The sequence below is a fragment of the Harpia harpyja genome, chromosome 1 (assembly GCF_026419915.1).
Source record: "Harpia harpyja isolate bHarHar1 chromosome 1, bHarHar1 primary haplotype, whole genome shotgun sequence".
In the NCBI taxonomy this organism is placed as follows: Eukaryota; Metazoa; Chordata; class Aves; order Accipitriformes; family Accipitridae; genus Harpia; species Harpia harpyja.
In genome coordinates, this window is record NC_068940.1 from 16862146 (window position 1) to 16880273 (window position 18128).

General features: G+C 39.4%; 1 protein-coding gene across 6 annotated transcripts; it reads right to left on the bottom strand.

Annotated features, from left to right (window-relative positions):
• Positions 1-930: 930 nt before the first annotated feature.
• C1H5orf22 (chromosome 1 C5orf22 homolog) lies at positions 931-18101 on the bottom strand. Of its 6 annotated transcripts, none has more exons than XM_052780933.1 (9): positions 17916-18101; positions 15310-15455; positions 13970-14119; positions 9886-10348; positions 7786-7848; positions 5513-5634; positions 4566-4632; positions 3823-3962; positions 931-1112 (listed from the first exon to the last, which is right to left on the bottom strand). In XM_052780933.1, exons 1-9 carry the CDS (start codon positions 18024-18026, stop codon positions 1025-1027), a joined length of 1350 nt encoding a protein of 449 aa, XP_052636893.1. In that variant the 5' UTR covers positions 18027-18101; the 3' UTR covers positions 931-1024. The 6 variants fall into 6 exon arrangements, with proteins under 6 accessions (XP_052636893.1, XP_052636883.1, XP_052636911.1 ...); XM_052780923.1 differs by having other exon boundaries at positions 931-1115; XM_052780951.1 differs by lacking the exon at positions 931-1112 and adding an exon at positions 1256-2412 and having other exon boundaries at positions 3813-3962.
• Positions 18102-18128: the final 27 nt, after the last annotated feature.

Below are 18128 nucleotides of genomic sequence, written 5' to 3' on the forward strand. Positions count from 1 at the left end.
CCATTTCCACCGTTACTCCCTTTGGAAACAACTGGAGAACTAGAGTCAGTGGCAGGGCTGCATCCCTGGGACTGGGCTGACCTGAGAGCCTGTGCAGATCCCGGCACTGAGAAAAGCAAGTGCAGGACAGACCTGAGGGAGGGTGAGGAGAGGTCACCTTGGTGACAGTCATGGCTCCATGGCTGTGCTGTCTGGGCCATTCCCTGAGTATCTGAGCCCCCAGGAAATGCTCAGGACAGCTTCAAGGACCTTGATGGGATGGACAGGTAACAGGGCTCCACCCTGCTACTCCTCCTCACACTTCTCCCCTGATCCAACGTGGGGTGCTCCATGGGCTGCTGTTCCTTCAGGAAATACCCACCCCCTTTGGTATGGTCCTCTCCCCGGGGCTGCAGGGAAACCCCTGCCCCACCGGGGGGAGGTCTCTCCCGGGGCCGCAGGGCCATCTCTGCTGGGGAGGGGGGCCTGGAGCACCTCCTGCCCTCCTCCCGCTCTCCCCTCGGGGCTGGCAGGGCTGTTTCTCCCACCGTTTCCCTCAGCCCTTTTGCCCTTTCTTCCCCAGGCTTTCCCTGAGGCTGAGGGGCTCGGCTGGAACCGGCGGGAACCGGCTGGGTCCAGCCCGGGGCAGCCCCGCCTCTCTCCTCACAGGAGCGGCCGCCGCCCCTGCAGAGCCTCCGCCATCGCTGCTGCCAGCGCCTGGGCACCCGCACCCGGTACACGCTGATGTGCGGCAGGTGCTCTGTTTTGAGACATGGAAGCAGAATATCAGTTAGACAGGCAGAACTGTGCTATCACACCCTGCACACTTCTCTTTCTGGGGCTAACATAATTCTCCACAGTGCAGAAGTACCCCTGGCACCTTTGATCCAATGGTTTTTTTTGTTTGTTTTCTACAACCTCATTCAAAGCCCAGCAAAGAGCATCTCTTACTTTAAAGAAAACAAAAAAATTTACTCAAGCAGTATGTCATCTGAGTCCACTTGTTTCTGTAAGCAGCGTATGGGTGTTTATAATTTATGAAATATTAAGCATCTTGGATCCAAGGCTCACCACGTCTTTGTGACAGAATGCATAAGCATGAAGAAAATGGGTCCATGGTCATGGAATTTATTCTACTGGAAAAAATATTTTAAAATTATTCTATATTTTCAATCTATAATATAGTCATTTATATCAACAGCAGAAGTAGTAAAAAACTGTAAGAGTGCACAGTCTCTGTAGAGCAAATACTAATGTTAACAAATGAACTTAACTATTTCAGAAGAAATTACAAGCAAAATTTATTCATAATAAAAGACAATATTCTAGGTGGTATTTTCTCTTTCCCATTTCAGTTTCATTCCGAAATAAATCCTGTGGGTTTTTTTTCCTCTGGAAGTGGCAGTTTTCTCTAGAACCAGATTGCTTTCTAAATTGAATAGTTTTAAAACTGTTATTTTGCAAATAGCAATACTGAAATGAGTGAAAACCTGGTGCAGAAGGTTTTGCTGCTGACTTCAGTCAAGTTAAATCTCTGTTTCTGAAGAAAACATCAATTCAACTCTTTACAGGATTCAACAGATAAGAGCATGCACATGCACACATACTTTTCATTCTCAAAAATATGTAAAAATGAAAATACCAAGCTAATGTCATACATTAGGGATATTATCTGAGTCACCAATGAAATAGTCTAAGGCAAAATAAGACAATATTAATGCAACAGAGTATAAATATAAATGATATTCTGTGGATGCGGCAGAAGCCATAAGCTGCTCTAGAGAAATGATAGAGGGATGCCTGGTCATCTCGGCCACAGCTGTTAAGAAAGATCACTATGTAAACTTAATGTCTTAATGGCATTATTGAAATAATTTTTTAAAAGGTACAATGCAACTCAGGAACATGTTTGTTGCTCACCAAACTCCATCAAAACAAGCTTAATTACATAAAAGAAATCCATTTATTTTAAGAAATTATATATATATTTTTTTTTACAGCCACTTAAAAGAAATCAGGTGAAAAAATACATTTTATAGACAAAAAATAGTTTATCTTGCACTAATTTTATGAAGCATGACAGTAAAAATAATAATCACAGAACTAATCTGAACAAAGCCAAACAGGTAACAGTTCAGATGCAGCTGATTTGGAGAAAGCAATGCAACTCAAAACTAGCTGTTGCTCAGCTTGGGTTCTAGTGCCACCTGCTGAAACAATGGTATTTTTCCCCTTGCAACCATAGCTAATATGCAATTTAAATTAATTCACTGCATTAGAGGGCAACACGTCAAGAAAGGTCACAAAGAAGATGAGGTGCTTGAGTAATCTAAGTGCACATCCAGAGTGCCATACACTGAACCTAGTAAATTGAGAACCTTCTCTTGAATGATGTCAACCTGCTCTGAAGGGCAATAGTCATCCAAGCTTGATCTGTAACAAGGAATTGAAAAAAACATGAGAGAGTACAGATATCACCACCATCACCACATTTTGTATTCTTGTAATGCTCTGTGTCTAGGCTGAAGCTACTTTCAAACCGTGGTGAGTTCTGCCTCCCAGTATTCCTTCAAAGCATAGTGCTGTGCTTCTCCTCACTACTTTCAATGGTAACAGTTTGCATGAAGTTGAATAGAAAGTCTGGAGCAGATTAGAAACATGACCTATTCTTCCTTCCAATTCTACTCTCTTCCTGACTATGACACAGAATGAGCTGGCAGTCAAAGTTCAAGCAAATGATCCAATTAAAGGACTGGTGGAAAGTTAAGATTGAAAAATTCAAATGCTACTAGTAAAATAGGTGGGAAAACTTGAAAAACAAATCTCACAATCCCTGTGATACAACATTTTGTACAGTATCTATTAATGAACTGCAAACAGACACTAGTAAAAAAGCAGAGCTGACACTTCTTGGATTTTTTTATCTGTCAAGATCTACATAAATGATTCTCTATTTTCTCTGCAACAGTGGATGATGACCCTGCAGGTGGCACAGGAAATACAGCCTTCTTTTACTGTAGGTATTAGCCATACTATTTCTTGTTGACAAAAACAATTTCATGTCAGCTTCTGCTATTGTTGCCTGCCCTTTAATGGCACACTTAGTATTTCTGAAGTGATTAAATTACAACAATTTGTCAACAGATACACTGTGGTCTTCAAATTAAGTTTTCCCAGGGCAGATCCCTGGTTCTCCCAGGTCCCTGGCCTCAAAGTCCACCCTGTTTTCTCCCAAATAATACCCGTACAGTCCTGGAAGTGTAACTTTTACCCCATGCAAAGCTTTACTAGAGCTTTCTAGAATATAAATCCCTTTCAGCCTATTAGATGAAAACCACTTCTATCACAAGTTTCACTGAAAACAGAAATCCTATCTGTAGTACCATAAACCCTAGAGCAAGAGAGTAAGGCATGTGTGATTTCAGCCCAGGCAGGCTTGTCCAAGCTAGCTTTGCTCTAACTAGCACAAGTAATTAAAGTAGCAGACATCTATGAGCCCCAGTGACAGCTATCAATCTCAACACACGCAAGGCCTCATCACAGGCTTTATAAAGCCTGTGCTGAAGCTCATTAAGTCATCATGTTTTCACTGCTTTTGAAATCTCTGCTAGCTACTCTGAAGCTCAGTAAAACTAGCCCTCAGCACAGAATGTTCCCTTAGTTGTGTAGATACTGTCACTGCCTTATGATCAACGTTTTCAACTGTCAATTTTCACTACACTGTAAGGCTTCCACTTTAAAGCAGAATTTAACATGTGCCAACCAGTGCTGTATTGATAGAATTATTTAGCTTTGTAAACACAGTCTGAGCATTTTAAAGTAAAAGTACCTACACAGTCTTACCGAGCAACTGTCACAAGTGTGGGCTTAGGCATATCTTTTAGTAGAACTTTAATGGATTGTATGAGGCCTTCGATCTCCTCTTCAGTGCTAACATGGTGAGGAAGCTCCATATAATCACAAGTCAGACCAGCCTGATGGACCTACATGTAAATTAAACAGGATTTAATTTCTATTGATGAATTATTGATACAGTTTATCTGTATAAAAAGTCTCTAAGATACCATCCCTAGCCCAGTAGGTAACTTTACACCTCTTCAGGCAGTTAAGAGTTGGGGTTTTTTCCCAACTTGTTCTTTAAACAAAAAGAATAAAATTCTGGAGGTTGTATGGATTGTTTCATGATCTCCAGTACACTGTACCTCTCCTATGAATTCAGAGTATGCTGCAGACCTTGAAGGTGACAGGTCTGATCTTTTACAAGTAGGTACCTTAAGTTCTATAAAGTGTATGAACAAACCCTGGTAAAATGAAACCTTCCTTCACAGGAAGCAGCCTGAGACATCACAGTCCTGAAAGATCACATTAATATCACCTAAATATAGACAAGCAGAGTATAATTTTAGAAACTTTACAAAGAAAAGCTGGCCTAAGTAATAAGACATAAAAAAAACCCAAAACCACAAAAATCTCACAAAGTCTTGAATCAAGAAGCAAGTCTGAAATGAAGCATGATATTTTCCCTCCTTGTTGAAGCTATGCTTTTGAAATCTGTCTACTTTCTGCTCTTTTACCTAGTCACCTACCATTTCATAGTCTGGGCTTTCTGTCCTGGTTTTCAAACTGTGAACTAGCTGAACAAGCGACTTCATTCTGGAGTGAAAACAAAACCAGAAGTTATTACATAAAGAGCTGGAAACACATATATTTACCTCAAGAGGTTGAAAAAAAAAAAGAAAAAAAAAGAAAAAAGGAGAGAGAAAAAAGAAGGAAGTAGAAGTTATCATGGCCTAGGATTTGAAAATGTAATTTGCCCCTCTGTGTCATCTTGCACCTGAGAAAAATTGAAATTATCAGTACCATTGTACTGTTTCACCAGGTCTTTCTTACAAAGCCCCTATATCTGCCTCTGGCAAGACCTCTTTGCACTTCTTTTAGGGTAGACCTGGAGAGAAGCTGTTGTACCTTAAAGTCGTATGAACTTGATAGGAAATGCTTGTGGTCAGTGTTACACAGGTCTGGCAGTAACTGCTGCATTTGATGGGGAAAATGAGGGATTTTCCTATCAAGGGAAAGCCCAGACTTTTGCTGTTCCTTTTCAGCTGAAAATGCTTAGTTTAAAAGCATAGCAGATGCTGCTGAGATGTTTTGTGGACACTGTTGCTCAGGTACAGCCTCTCATTCACTTCCATTTTTCCACAAAAAGCAGAACCTTCTGTAGTTTGTTGCTTTTCTGAGAGCTCTGCTTCACACAGATCACTAAATTTTTAGTCACCAAACATGCCTCCCTCCACAGAAAATAGAATTTGCATGAAGCTGTACAAGGCTGATCTTGGAAGGCTTACCATGGCATTGAAGACAGCGGATGGCCTTTCCTTTTGTTCTGTCTGACTCTTCCTCCTCTAGAACTAAAGGAAAAATGGTAGCCTTGCATAGATCCTATCCAGGTTCTCTCCTTTTCTGTTAGCAAAGTGCTGGGCTCATCAGTTTCCAAACTACTGTCTGCATTTTAAGCCATTTAGAAGTTTCCTACCCAGGACAGGAAGCCCACTTCTGTAGGGTCTCCTCATCATCATTGTCACACAAATCTGCAAATGCTGCTTCCAGATCTTCTAGCTGATGAACACGGTTTTCGACACAATCCAGCAAGCCCTCCTTTAAATAAGTACATACAAAAGTATGTTAGGAAAAAAAGAGGTATGAATGTCATGGCTTACACTATGATTTAAATTCTGAAATGGTTGATCTACTGGAAGTGGGGAATCAGAAGCAACTGATTCATTACTACAGAACATTTTTTCAAGAGGATCAGAATGAATGCCTGCAGAAGCTGTTACACCTTCAGAATATCACCTCTCTTTGCTCTGTCTTTCCCACAACGAATAAAAAAAGTGCCACATCTACATTCCAGCAGTATACACTGGGGAGAGCTAAGAAACTGTATATGACCAATTGTTAGATTTGTTTCTATAGAACTGAAATGCTCAGATGAGTACAAGCTTTACATTTTTATAATGAAAGGAAAATTTAATTTTTTTATGTTTAAAAATAATATATTAAGTCAAATGCATTTTCAGAAAAACAAAACAAAATTTGAGATTTTGAGCTTCTTTCAACTGCATGCCTGAAAAGACATGGAATTAATTTAAAATGTCAGTTATTGCTCTGACCTGCAAAGCTTTATATTCAGAACACATAAAGAGGCAATCTTCTTGGAGTGAGGCTACATACATGAATTGTTGTGCATGCAAACATTTGCAGAAAGAGATCCTACATAACGTATCAAATGAAAAGCAATGCTTGGCATATTTGGTATTAAAAATGCTCAGTGCAGTGGTGTGTGAAGGAAATTAAAAAGCACTTTGGAATAGATAGGTAACAATTAAGAACACAACAATTCCCTCTTAGGATTCTGCTGGCTGTATCATATAACAGATGCTGCTTCTTTTGGCCAGTGATGTCAACTTTGGACTAATTTTTAAGAGGAGCTGAGGGGGTATCAATCATTCATAAAGTACAGATTTATGATCCTATCCTGGGGTATGAAAAAGACACTTTTCTAAGCATCACCAGTAACTAACCTTAAAGACACGTCCCATCCCCCTCTATGCTACTTAAAAACCAAAACCAAACAACACCCCCTAAAACACCACAATAGTATAATGCAGTATCATACAAATGTAACTGTACTCAGGAATTTTAAGAGACTAGAGATCTAGGATATTTTCTGAAACTTTGAAAAGCACAAAGTTCACTAGTTTTCTACCTTCAAATCCTTTAAATTGACTGTCTCACTATAAAACCATCCATGCATCTGGCCTTGCCTTGTTCAGTTCTATACCTACCCATTACACACTGTCTGCTAACCATTTCAGTTGCCTCCTATAAATTTGTTGGCTTTTGTAAATAACTTATGCCCTGAAATCACATTGGCAATTTAAATCACAAGCGTTTACCCCTTTCACATTTAACTACCTTTTAAATAGGTAACTGTTTTTATTGCCGATTGACTAAGAAATATGAAAATCAATTTCACAACCTTCCCCATATCTCCATTTCTTTATACAGACATATTAATTAGGATTCTTTAATCTGTAATAATTGTATGTGTTGAATTTCTCTGTAATAGTGTTCAGATGAGATTATGAAAGCAAAGACAAGATCTTGATTAGAAATTACTTGGTGTAGTGACCATTAACATGGCTGTCTCCATGGTTTGGGCTCAGGGCTGAGTAACTGTTTTGGCAGCTACGGCAGACTTACATTTCCATGATTCAGAAGCATACAATGCATACAATGAAAAGTACATTACAGTGGTATAACTGTCCTTTCCACATCTAAATAAATAGGTAAAATACCAGTTAGGCACTCAGCACAGCTCTGACTATCAAAGAAGAGCAAATACGGGAAGGAAGGGGAGAGTCTGGAGGGAAGTAAAAAAAAAAACCCACAAACCACCCCCCAAACAAAAAAAATACCCAAACCAAAGCCCTGTTGAGCCATAAAAAGAATAAGATTGCAGATCATTTACTATGTTTTCATTTCTTCCTTGTCAATTACCACTTGTTTACAGAAATTAATTTTCACACTCGTGCTAAATATTTATGCAGTTCACATGTTCAAACAAAACATCTAATAGCAAAGAACTCCTAAGATGCTGCTAATTAGCATTCAGCATGCTGCATAGCTTAATTGGAGACCACTTAATTAAGCACCTTTCATAGGTTCCTTTCTTGTCGTAACTGATTTTTATTGGGTAAACCAAAACAATCATTCCCTCATACATCCCACACAGAAATACCATACCTCTGTTTCATTTCTATGAGGCTTCTTGAAATTGTACAACTCCTGCAAAAGCTCATATTCTGTCTTTGGAAAAAAAAAAAAGAAGAGGTAAAAAATTAGTCTCTTCAAATGAGAGAGAAAATCCTCCAAGCCCTCCTTCAGAAAAAGAATTTGACCACTAAGATCATTCCTCTACTCTAGTACTGCAGACAACTCTCTATAAATGCAGGTAAGGAAGAGGCTGTGAGGCTTGAGAAAGCAATACTTCATGGCCTCAGCCAAACATTCTGCAGTTGCTTAACTTTAAACCTGACTTCAGGAACACAGCTTTAACAGCTAAACATTTACAGTCTGTTAGTTAAAGAGTCTCTGAAACTAGACATACATGTTGCTGAACTAAGGTCCAATAAGATGCTGAGTAAAACTGAGGTGGTAAATTTAGGCAGACAAAACCAATGGGAAAGTATGATTGTAAAAGAAAACAGGATAGATAAAGGCGTCAGCCTAGTTTGACAACAAGTTCACAATTTGGGCTTGTCAGCCCTACTCCTTAATAATATTCAGGTTTAATTAATCAAGGATAAACAGATCTCACTATTTACTTAACAGCATTAAAAGGTGAACACTCATGGATTTTTTAGAGCAGAGGAAGAAAGGAAGGGTAGACCATTCAATTTTTACAGAATTACAAAGCATCTTTAGAGCAATGTTTTCAATTTTAGACTTTTTTGATGGTAAGACAACACTCTTCTGGATTGGTGAACTATATTTGCTTTTTAGCTTTTCCTTGGATTCTTGCATTTCAAGCGTTAACTTGGGAAAAATTTTCAGACGGAATTATTGTAACTTACAACAGAAGAAACAGTTAAGAAATATTAACTGCAAATAAAATCATTATATCAAAAAAGGTATACTGGGCGCTCTGCTCTGTGCGAGTCCATATCTGAAAGTGGTTCCTAGAACTGAGAACCTATCATAGCACAAAACCAACAAAAAAAAGCACAAGAAACAAAACAACCCCCCCAAAACTCCTCCGTTATTTTATCTAGAATGTATTTCAAGCCCTAAGAGGTGTACTGAATTTTATTCTTATATGGCAAGACCCCCACAGTGCTTTCCCTTTGCTGCATGCTTCTCTCTGTGATTCAGAACAACTGGCATTGCACATTGCCTGAAGATACTGCAATCATAAATACTGAATATCAGAAGCTAACAAAGGTCAGGGATACTATATTCACCCCTTTACGGTGAACAAGGAAGCAGTAGTCTAGCTGAAACTCAAAGATGTCAGATGTTCTCCAGCATAGGCTGAAGTTAAAACAGTGTCAAAAAGAGACATTTAAATGCTAAAACCAGTCAGGATATTGCAGAAGAATTTGTAAACTTAAATGCCACACCCAATTTTCAGGGCAGATTAGTTAGTTCCTAAAAATCCTGTTCATATCAAGAAAAGCTGCTAACTGCTTTGCACCTTTGAGGATCTACTTATTCACGACTCTATCAGGTGAGCTACCTTTCCTGTGCAACCAAGTTATAAATGGAACACAAGGCAGAGTCTTAAGCTCAAAGCCATGGCATCAGAGACAACAGCTGCTTGCTCATCCTTCTACTCAGCACTCCAGACAAAGGAAGTAAGTGTGACAGCCTCTCATCAGGACAAGTAACCACTCCTTGGATAATCAACACCACCTTGCCTTTTGAAAGGCAGAGCCTCCCAATACCATTGTGGCTTTCCAATAGCATGTTATAGGGGGTAAAAATTGATACAGTCTGTCATCCCTCCCTAATGAATCTTGCTGTGGGTATTTGCAACATTACCTTTGGAAACCTAAGCATAGCTTTTATGTCCCAAGCAACAAGCAGAAGTGAGCCATATACCTCTGAGCTTGAATGTGCACTCAATACCGATTTCAAATGCAAGGATCTACCCTATTAGGTTGTTGTAATTCTTTGGAACATACACTCCCTTAGAATGTCTCTCCTTCAAATGCTACCATGAATCATTAATCATGATCAGCTGATCTGCTAATTTATCTTAGATGAAAGTTTCTCCACAGACATAAATGCTAGGGCTGGTATTCTTTTGTGAATGGTAAGAGGCCTCTCTATTGCCATGCTTACCTGTGTGTACATTTCTTTGAATGGATTTTTAACTGAAAAAAAATCTAAATCAATGTCTAAAACATATGCATCCCCTTTCTGCAGTACTTGGCAGACATCTTTAACAACTTCCCTTATTGGGCATTCACTATTTCCAAGAGAGCTTGAAGCTGAGCACTTTGACAAGGTTTCTGCCCTGTTCAGGGCACTTGAATTTTGTACTTCCTTTTTCTTCACACTTGGGGTGCTGTGATCAAGGTCACCAGGAGCCACTGATGAAGAGGCAGAGGTGGTGCTTGCTGTGTCATCTGTGTTTAGCTTCAGCCTCTTAGCAGACGCTACTTCACCATTTTCTTCATGGCTGTTTGATGCTTCAGTAGGATTGATGAGAATGACGTGTAAATTTAAGGGCTTCTGGTTTTCTAGCTGATCAGCAGGGACATAAAGACCATCACTTAAGAAGTAATGATCTGTACCTGTAACCCTACAATTGACAATAACTCACAGTTAATACATATCTTTGCAAAGAGCTTAGGAAAAAGCATGCACACTTTAGGGATCCTGAGAAGAATGAATAAATGCTTGATGGGTAACAAAAGCAATGAAACTGTGTACACAAAAATATTTATTTTAATCTGCAGGTTTTTAAATTGAAGTTTTTTCTACTTCTTTATTGCTGAATAAATATATTAAAATTCACTCTATATTTTTTATGATAGCCCATGCGGTTTTAAGGGATAACAAAAAGATTCTACATCATGTGCTTCTAAGATAAATTTGCCATGGAACTGCACTTTAAAGACCAAATCCAGAATTCAACAAGATATTGTCAATATTATGGCATATAAGACTGCAAAGCTATGGATATTTTGTCTTGGACTGCCTAATTTTTAAGGAAAATTCTGTTAGTTGTGTTTGAGAAGTGCCCTGAAAGCCACGGATATTGATTTAGTAAAATATTATAAATTAAAAGGTAGCATTTAACTTTTTTTTACCACCAATATAGATTTCCTATTCTAAGTGGGGGAGAGCCAGTAACTTGAGGATGAATAGCTGCATATCAATGGAATCCGCTTAATTAAAAAAACCCGACCAAACAAACAAAACCAACACCAAAACCTCCACTTACAGTGAAAATTTAAATAATATAATTTTCAAGCCATATTTCAGTACATTAAGGCTTAAGCATCATAAATTCAGATTAAAAAATAAGCTTAAGAAGAAGTGTGAATTTCTGCTCACTTGTGTTAAGGCCTCATTTGATTACAGGGTATAACCATCAATCAACCACAAAGACAAATAATTCCATAAGCAGCAGAAATTTGAAGCTTAGTTCCCCAGCGTCCTCTGGCTGGATTACCCTGAGCTTGCTAAAATGACAGCCTGGATAACAACTTCATCTTGTTGATGGGGCATTCACAGGGTCTTGTCTCAGAAATTCTCCAGGGTTCAATACGAGCTCATGCTACCACCTTTCCCTTGGTGGGACACTAAGGTATCTATTGCCTATCCAGCCACCTGCTGTCAACAAAAGTTTTAGGAAGTTCATATTTCTGAGGATTCCTTCCCTTTCTTCCTTCATGATTTTTGTAAGCCTAGAATCTGAAGAAAAGGTACCTGACTGTTTTCAAAAGGCAGCTTGAAATGTTGTTTTCAAGATTGCTAAGGCGACCAGAGGATCTGTGGGAGAGCTATTCAGCCATCGTGAAGTATTTCTGTATGTGTGCTAGTTCTCATGGTTAAATGTAACTGAAAGCACCAGCTTTTGTCTTATTAGTTAGGTTTACTTTAGGCCTCAGATTCAGAATTGTAGAGCTTTAGTGTTTTATTTAAGGTGGTAAAACAAATCATTTCTCTGCTGTCTTCTATTAAACTTGCTTCAAAAGATTTATTCTGATATGCTGGCAAGAGACATGATTTGTAAACGTCCATTCAAGCTATACGAAATCACAATGCAGTGCATACAGTGAATGAGAAATTGTCATGGGCTGCATCCTGCTGAATGATGAGGGGATCTGATCGGAACTTGAATCACAGAATTAAGATTGGAAGAGACATCTGGAAGTCTCTAGTCAATCATCTGATTGAAGCAGAACTAACTTCAAAGCTAGATGAGGCTGCCCAGGGCCTCGTCCAGTTGAGTTTTGACTTTATCAAAGGATGGAGAATTCACCACCTGCCTGTGTACCTGTTTCAGTGCTTAACTAGTAGATTAACATCAAAAAAACCAAACAAAAAAAAAAACAAACAAAAAAACCCACACCAGAGAAACAGAATCATGGCTGATACCAAGCCAAAATTTTACTAGCAAGACCAAAGAGATACAAGTTGAACTGCTTTCTCCCATCCACAGAAAAAGAAAGAAGGGAAAAAAAAAAAAAGAGAAGCTTTACATGCATTAAATGTCCAGTTTTGTCACAATAAGGATGACAAACAAACGAACTTTGTCCTGATTGGTACATTTAGGTTCCATTTAGAAAATAAAATAAAAGCTGCCCTTCACTTTCTGTCCCGTTTTGGTTTGTTATAACTCTACTGAACACAAATCTCTGAACTTCATGGGTCAGTCACTCATACTGCATTTAACCATGGAAGCTCACCCTGAAGGGAAACTTATCAAAGGAACTAGCTGAAAACAGCTGAATATGAGTACAGAATCAAAGCAGAGCAAGTGATTTTTTTTCCCACCTAGCCCAAACGTGACTCCTCTCTCTCTTTTGATCCAGAACAGTAAAAAACAGTTTGTCTTAAAACACATAGTTTTCTTAAGTATGTTACTATGAAATAGAATTGTGCAAAAAGTAATTATGAACTTTGTGACATTTGCTAAATAATAGCATCCCCTTTTATTTCAGGTCAGTTTTATCAAAGTGATCTTATTTACTTAATTGTATCTTTTTTTTTAGACTGTACTATGAGCTAGGTTAGAATTTGGCATTCTATGATTGAATGGTAAAGCAAGGAGGATATCCCATCAATAACTCTGTTTTAACTGGAAGAGAAAATAATGGATGCACTATTGATAAAGTTGAAAAATTAGGTTTCCCTGAAGCTTAAAAATATTTAATATCTATTATCATATGATCATATGTATATAATCCTTGCTATGTACTCACTGGGTGCAGTACAAGGTGGGTGAAAAACTGGCTGGACCAACAGTTCCATGGTGGTGATCAATGGTTTGAAGTCCCACTGGCAGCTAGTTGTAAGTAGTGCTCCTCAGGGATTGTTACTGTTTTGACATCTTCATTAATGCCCTCAACAATGCACTCAGAAAGTTTACAGGCAGCACTGACCTAGGGGTAGCTGATACACTAGAAGGCAAGGTTGACCTGAATGACCTAGACAGCCTAGAGGAACAGCCTACAAGAATCTCATTAAGTTAAACTAAGATAAATACAAGGTCCTGCACCTGGGCCGGAATAACCCCATGCAGCAGTACAGGGTTGGCATAGACAAGCAAGGACCTGCAGAACAGGAACTGGTAATCCCAGTAGAAAGCAACGTGAGCATGCGTGAGCAGTACACCCCTGCAGTGATGAAGACTAATTACAAAATTTCACTGTATTAGCAAAAGCATAGCCAAAAGGTCAAGGGAAGAGATATCTCCCCTTATTCAGCACCAGCGAGGTCACATTTGAAATAATCTGCCCCCAGGACAAGAGAGACATCAATAAACTGAAGATCTAACAGAGGGCTGCTAAGGTGATTAAAAAGGTCTGCAGCATGTGATGAACAAGGGGAACCTGAGGGAACTGGGCTTGTTTCATCCTGATAAGGGAAGGCTGAGGAGGATCTAATTGCTCCCCTCTGTTACCCAAATCCTCTGTTAAAAATGACTGCTTTCTGAGATTTTTTTACTTTAATGAGAACTAATTTAAAACCTAGGTAGCTGAAATGAAATGTGAATAGCTAGAATTACCTATTAAAAAAAAAAAAAGGTACAATTTTCATTGTGCCCATTCACACAGGTAGTCACATTAGGTCCTAAGCAAATCACACATACAAATTAAATTTTCACCTTTATCCAAGAATATAAAAAAATGCCCATGAAAAGCTATAGAGATAGCTTTATACTACTAGTATAAGACAGCAGACAATTTACCTCATTGTTGTTGTTGATATGTCTTTCCCAATTAAAAAACTGTGTTTTCCTTCTGAGATCTGCTGAGCCCAGGGTGGGTGAAGCCATACTACTTGAGAAATATGGCCAGCGTAAACAGCAGGCATAATCCAGTTCTCAATACTTAATTCACTGTAATGTATGGAGAAAGACAGGAGCAAACACTGTTACTTTCCCTGTAAGTAAAACATGGTCAAGAACGCCACAAACACCTTCTGCGCCTTGAAAGCCCCCATGCAAATCATCTGAAATTAGAACTCTCTGTAAGGGTCACATCATCAAAGAAAGAAAAAGAGGGAAATCTTTATTTGTGAGACAGACAAAAATCTCTATAGTAGATTTTAAAAAGTTAGGATTAGAGAGTGCAATCAGCTTCACTTTTAGCATGGCACTTTGATTATAAACTACATGGATTTGTTGTCCTTTTGCTACATCAGACAGAGGAAAGTGCAAGGAGCATCACTATTCTAAATAACTTCAAACTGACCTCATGAGAGTATTTTATTGTAAACTGCTCTAAGTACATTTTAAATATAATCTCAGTGATTAAAGTGAGTCAGTCAGCATCTACAGATTAGCATCTTTCCTCATTATCAACACCCTATTTTTTTTAGGTGTACGATATAGCTCACAAAACTTCTTACTCATCCAACAGAGAGAACAAAATATTGACTGTGGGTAGGATGATACAAGTACTTACACACCAATTGCATCAGGTTGTCTTTGCTGTAAATCACCACAATACTGAAGCAATCAATATTTATTTTAAAATGGGAAGAGAAAGACAATAGCAGAGATCACTCTGTGGCTTGTTACCTACCTACCTAAGAAGTTGGGGGAAAATATTGGTCTTAATGATCTTGATAGGAAAATCTTGTTCACCTTCACATATTCACCATGTCAACATAACATATGTTATTTCAATCTCAAAGTCAATTTTTCAGTGTGAAGAGAGAAAGGCTGTTTTAAAACTACAGCTCTTCAGACAAAGCATCCACTCAAGAGTGCTCTCCTGTTACCCAGAGGAACTACCTGGGTTAGTAACATGATATACTACTGAACAACTAAACAAAGGAAATTCATACATCTTAAATTGCTTGATATGCAACATAAACATTTGACCACATTCATAAAACACAAGCATAACTTTTTCCGTTCCAAAAAATAAAGTTTTCGGCAAAAGCGAACAGACAGAAGATACAACTTGAACTTGACTTAGATCTTTTGTTCATACTTCCTATGCAGTCATACCAATATTCACTGTGAAAAAAAGGCAGCAAGAAGTAGACTTAAAGTATTCTGATGCAGTAGCCCGAACTTACCTAAAAAGAGCTTCTTTGTCAAATACGGTGTCTGCAGGCATATTCACAGGAATAAGAAGGTCTGGATGGGAATCAAGATGAACAAAGCTGATGTTACTGGCAGGAAGATGCTTTGAACCAATGGCACGATAGATGAAAGGCAGCACCTAAAACAACATGAATAAAGATATTTCAATTATAACCAGTGGGCTGAAAAATGCAACAGCTTTAACAACAAAAACACTAGTCCCACTCTTACTCCTTTAGAATTTGGATTAGAGGGATGGGGAGACAGAAGACAATATAAAGGGGAAACAACTCCAGTGGCAAGACAGCTCATGAACTGTAATCACTATGAGCCCAAGTGTTCCACATGAGAAGCTGCTGAAGAATCACAGCTTTACTCCCTCTTTTCTTCTTTATAGGAAGTCTTGTTTGCAGTAGCTCTTCTCACTAACCATTCAACTCAATTCCTAGATTTTTTTCATTTACAACTGAACACCAGGAATGCCTTTCCTCTTCTGCAGAACACTGCCCCTGCATTGCCTTCTCCATGCTAAAAAGCTTCCTCACCATGCATGGGTGCCACGGAGATAAAAACATTTCATTACTTGTGTTTTATAAGTTAACTGATATAGAGTGAAAACTGACCCTACCATGACTTAAACTTTAGTTTATCTTTAAACCTATCCCCCTTGAAGAAAGAGCTTAATTCCTAATCCCTACATGACTTAGTGGCTGCAATAAACAGACTACCTTTCTCAACTGCCCAACTTTAACCCCTGCTGAAGGTCTTCACTGAAAGGTGTGAAAAATAGGAGATGAGGCAACTCATCAATTTATAGCATAGTAAACCACTGAAGTGCAATAATGTAGGGTGGTAAAATGAGAAAACTGATGGCTGATTCATGATACCTTTTACACTAAACTGCAGTACGTGGAGTCTGTCCCACAGTTACAGGAAAAGTAACTGCTTTAGCTGCCAGAACAAATCTAGCAAGGATTGTGAATCACAGCCCTATTATACAAGGAACGTGAAGACTGTAAAAGGACTGGGCAACAAAAATTCCATTCGATCTCTACATTACAACAGAAACTGAGCTACTGTTTTTGGCAAAAAAATGATTAAGATGACAAATCCTGCATACTACATGGGCATAGCTGTAAAACATGACTGACAGCTGAAATTTGAACTGCATTCCATCTGTCTAGGAACAAGTTCCCCAGTTTACCCACTACATATGCAGTAATATGTATACTACTGTAATAGTAGATAAAACAAGGTTAAAAATAAGAAGGGTTCCCTCATCCATGACTTTTACTTCTTTGGAAAAAGCATGTAATCTGGCCTACCTGAACAAACTACAATCTTTGCAATTAAAATTAAAGTTTCATCTCAGGTTAAGTGTCACTACAAATTGTGAGACTAGGAGAGAATGGGGGAAGACGCAAGAGATTGACATCTCTAACGTTGCAAGTTCTGCTGCTTTGGATTAAGAACAAAATTTCCTTTACACCAGCTGTATTATTAATCAGCGAATGATGCATCTAGTGACACCTTGCCTTAGAGGAACATCAGTGTCAGCAAAGGACTATATAAAGTTTCTGTGAAGTTCTTACACTTTGGGATGGAAAGCCATTTATGTTTTACGCAAGACAGACCGATGCATATACACACATATACTGAAAACACAGCATACACGTTTAGAATGAATAGATTTTGTTGCGCTAATTGAGAATAGAAGTATAGAGAATAAAACAAAGAATAATCGTTAATAGTAATTACCTCAGTATTCCTATCACGGTGACACTCTAAGTCCTGGGTTACCACAAAAAATCAGCTATCACAGCATCATATATTTCAGCGAGTCTTAGCAAAAGTGATCTGCGTTAAACTACTTACAAATTCAGAACATTACTTTCTTTCATAAACTTCATTACGCTAAAATTGTCTGTTTGCAAAGAATCTGCTTACTTAGGACTAAGGCCTCAGCTTATGCTACTATAAACAAACCATATGGGAAACCAGAAACAGCAGTTCAAAAGCAATTCCTTCTTCACTCCCCCTTTCAATTACTTAACTAAAACCGCAAAGTTCCAAATTTAACCTTTCTCATCACGTGGCAGTCAATCTCCTTGTTAGCACGTGATTACATTTACCAATTTGCTGTCGCCACGTAGGTCGACACTGTGTAGGTTTGAGTTTCTGAGTACCGCACTAATGCCTAGCTGATTCTAAGAGCAATGCAATGTAGGTATTGTTTCCTTTTAACTACAGCAAAGAAGAAAAGGAACCAAAAAGTCACCCGTAACCGTTAAAAAGATGCCAAAATCCGATCATGGCATTTGTTAACTTGAATCACCGGATCGGGAAGAGAATTCAGGTCACCTGAGCACTGAACTCGATTTATGTTTCCGTGGTGAAAGAGAACGTAGGTGTGAGATCTGCGCGCGGCTGGCGAGGCGGGTGCCGGTCCCACACAACCGCCGGCAGCGGGCAGACCCCGGTTACAGCGCGGCAAAGCGCGTCCTCCCGAAAGAAAGAACGAACGACAGAAAGAACCGAAGCTGCTCCCCATGCACCACCCGAGGGACGCCCCGTTCCACCGCTCGGCCCGGCCACTCACGTCCTGGTGGTCCTCTACCACCCACACCGGCAGCGCCGGGTAGGCCCGCAGGCAGCCCCCGCGGGACCGGGAGCGGGCCCCGCCGTCAGCCCCCGGGCCCCCGCCGCTCATGCCGCGGCGGCTACGGGCCGGGCACGGCGAGGCCCGGCAGCGCGGCCCGCCCGCCCTGCCTCTCTCCCGGCGGGCGGTGCTTCCGCCCGCAGCGCCCTCCCA

Coding starts and splice junctions, on each gene's coding strand:
- C1H5orf22 (XM_052780914.1), bottom strand. CDS start 18,026: ATGAGCGGCGGGGGCCCGGGGGCTGACGGCGGGGCCCGCTCCCGGTCC. Junction 14,120..15,309: donor GACAAAGAAGCTCTTTTTAG/GTAAGTTCGGGC, acceptor CATACATTACAG/TGAATTAAGTATTGAGAACT. Junction 10,349..13,969: donor ATATCAACAACAACAATGAG/GTAAATTGTCTG, acceptor TGTCAATTGTAG/GGTTACAGGTACAGATCATT.